Here is a 2,785-nt window from a genome sequence, read left to right on the forward strand (position 1 = left end):
AATGACACCGATCCCAAACCTTTTGTTTGGTCATATGGTTTCATATTTTAAGAATTTATAGTTGTATGGGTACTTTACAGCCTCCATGGTATTACAATCCGTAAAAACACCCCATAAGCACTAAATTTGAAAACTAAAATAATTTGTCACTAGAAGAAATGTGATGCGTTCACAGACAAAAAAGGAAGAAATAAATCGGGTTCATTTCTTTTATATACTCGTTGATTTAGTCTTGCAAAATTTTGTAAACCCAGAATATTTGGAGTTGCGCTGCTGTTTTAAAACTTTACCTCTCCCTCCTCTTCTGACCAAAACACAGGAGTGTGTGCCCTGGTTGGTTACGCGCTGGATATGGGAGCCGCGCGCTGATTGGTTACCTGGTCCTCATTGTCATGCTGTCAATCCACATCACATGGTCCGGCCCCTAGGCCTATTAACAGATGAGCTTGGCGAACAAGTTTACAGACTTCTGTTTCAGAGCCGTGAAGGAAGGAGCAGTTTGAGCGGAGAGAACCTAGAAGCACCTGCAGGCACATTTGCCTCTTAAGGCAGAACTTTTTTTTTTCCAAAAAAAGAAAAGAAAAACATCATCTTATGAGATCGGTCAGTACATCTACCTCTTTGACTTTTGGCGTTATTTTGTGAACTTTTTATGTGCCTGAGTGAACACTAAAAGCCGCCTGAATGTATAACATGATGGAAACCGAGCTCAAGACCCCGCTCCCGCAGTCCAACTCGGGCTCGGCGCCGGGCGCAAAGAACAACAGCGCCAGCGACCAGGAGCGGGTAAAGCGGCCGATGAACGCCTTCATGGTCTGGTCTCGGGGTCAGCGGAGAAAGATGGCTCAAGAAAACCCTAAAATGCACAACTCTGAAATCAGCAAGCGCCTCGGTGCTGACTGGAAACTTCTGACCGACAGTGAAAAGAGGCCATTCATCGACGAGGCCAAGCGTTTACGGGCTATGCACATGAAGGAGCACCCGGATTATAAATACCGTCCCCGCAGGAAGACCAAGACCTTGCTCAAGAAAGACAAGTATTCTTTGCCCGGGGGACTGTTGGCGCCAGGAACCAACCCCGTCAACAACGCTGTGTCAGTGGGGCAGCGAATGGACGGATACGCGCACATGAACGGGTGGACAAACAGTGCGTACTCCCTCATGCCGGACCAGCTGCCCTACCCTCAGCATCACAGCATGAACAGCCCACAGATTCAGCAGATGCACCGGTACGAGATGGCAGGCCTGCAGTACCCGATGATGTCTTCGGCGCAGACCTACATGAACGCAGCTTCCACATACAGCATGTCTCCAGCGTACACGCAGCAGACCACCAGCGCCATGGGACTGAGCTCCATGGCGTCAGTGTGCAAGACCGAGCCGAGCTCACCACCGCCGGCCATCACGTCCCACTCTCAGAGGGCGTGTTTGGGGGACCTGAGGGATATGATAAGCATGTACCTGCCTCCCGGCGGGGATAGCGCAGAGCATTCATCCCTGCAGAGCAGCCGGTTACACAGCGTCCATCCGCACTATCAGACCGCGGGGACTGGCGTTAATGGAACGCTACCTCTCACCCACATCTGAGAGTAGCACGCAAAAATCCCCCCCACACAGACTTTTAAAAACTTTTTCAAAAAGTTACGGATACTTGAACTTGCTAAAGAGACAACGTTCAGCAGTTTTGTTTTTAAAAAAGAGAAACACGCTTTTATCTTCTGACTTGTCCATTTTAAAAGACGTTTAAATGGATCGAAACTGAACGTTGAGCCCGCCAGAGTAAATTGCGCTGCAAAGAGGCTTTTTATCGCGAGTACGAGCAATTAACTTATGTAGAAGAATTGGACTTCTATATTTTAAATGATGCCATATTTTCTCTCTATGAAAAGGCATGTGGCCTCGTGAAGGGGCTGGTGTATTTCAGAAAAGCTGGATGGAAAGTTGTTTCATAAATGTTTACACTTAATTTGTAGACTGTCAGTTGTCTCGACTGTGTCCAAATTTTGTAGTCTCCTTTTTTTTTTTTTTTTTCTTCCCTTCCTCCCAGTGAACTAGGTTAAAGAAAATGTAAAGACAGTGCGGGTCGCAAACGCAAGTTTTATTTATAGTAAGATTTTTTTTCACTTGTTTTTTGTTTTGTTTTTGTTTTTTAGCTTGTGAACCCGAAGTTTTGTCACGTAAAATGTTCAATTATTGTTTTATTTTTTGTAAAATATTCTGTTCTGTGATGGTTTTTGACAGTGTCATGTTTGCTCATTACCCTGAACGAAAAGGTTTATTTAAACTGACGTTTCTACATATTTTAAGACCATCCTCTATTCTTAAATGCTGAATAAATTTCTACGAAACGTTACTTGTGACTCCGTCTCGTGTGTATGTGTCTGTGTGTGTAATGTGAATGACGAGAATGTGATATAAAGGTGATTTAATAAATAAATAAATTATAGGCCCTTAGACAGACTGAAAGTCTTCTTTTCACAAAACCGTCTGAAGACCAAACAATTGGCATTTACATTTGTAAGATGTGTTCATAAAAATGTTTTCTCTTTGAAAATGTCAAATCAGTTGGTTATTCAAGCACTTACGATTTTCTTACACAGAAGCACAAGCAGGAGAGGAAAAATGTTTCATTGTTTTAGAAGGTATAAACATAAATTTCATTCCTGGTCTAATTTTGAACATCTGCTTAATAAGGAGTGTCATAATTCTTCATTAGATAACAGGCTATTTGTTAAAAAATATATATATATATATATGAAATGAATGTTTGCTCTTGTTGAAAAGC

The 2,785-nt window shown here is 43.0% G+C and overlaps 1 protein-coding gene across 1 annotated transcript; it reads left to right on the forward strand.

Annotated features, from left to right (window-relative positions):
• The first annotated feature begins 450 nt into the window (after positions 1-450).
• On the forward strand, positions 451-2,353 carry sox3 (SRY-box transcription factor 3). The gene has a single exon (XM_085432545.1). It carries the CDS (start codon positions 685-687, stop codon positions 1,585-1,587), a length of 903 nt encoding a protein of 300 aa, XP_085288671.1. The 5' UTR covers positions 451-684; the 3' UTR covers positions 1,588-2,353.
• The last annotated feature ends 432 nt before the right edge of the window (positions 2,354-2,785 follow it).

The sequence above is a fragment of the Copadichromis virginalis genome, linkage group LG2 (assembly GCF_057382275.1).
Source record: "Copadichromis virginalis isolate Kocher_CV1m ecotype Utaka linkage group LG2, C_Virginalis_male_GT1.1, whole genome shotgun sequence".
In the NCBI taxonomy this organism is placed as follows: domain Eukaryota; kingdom Metazoa; phylum Chordata; class Actinopteri; order Cichliformes; family Cichlidae; genus Copadichromis; species Copadichromis virginalis.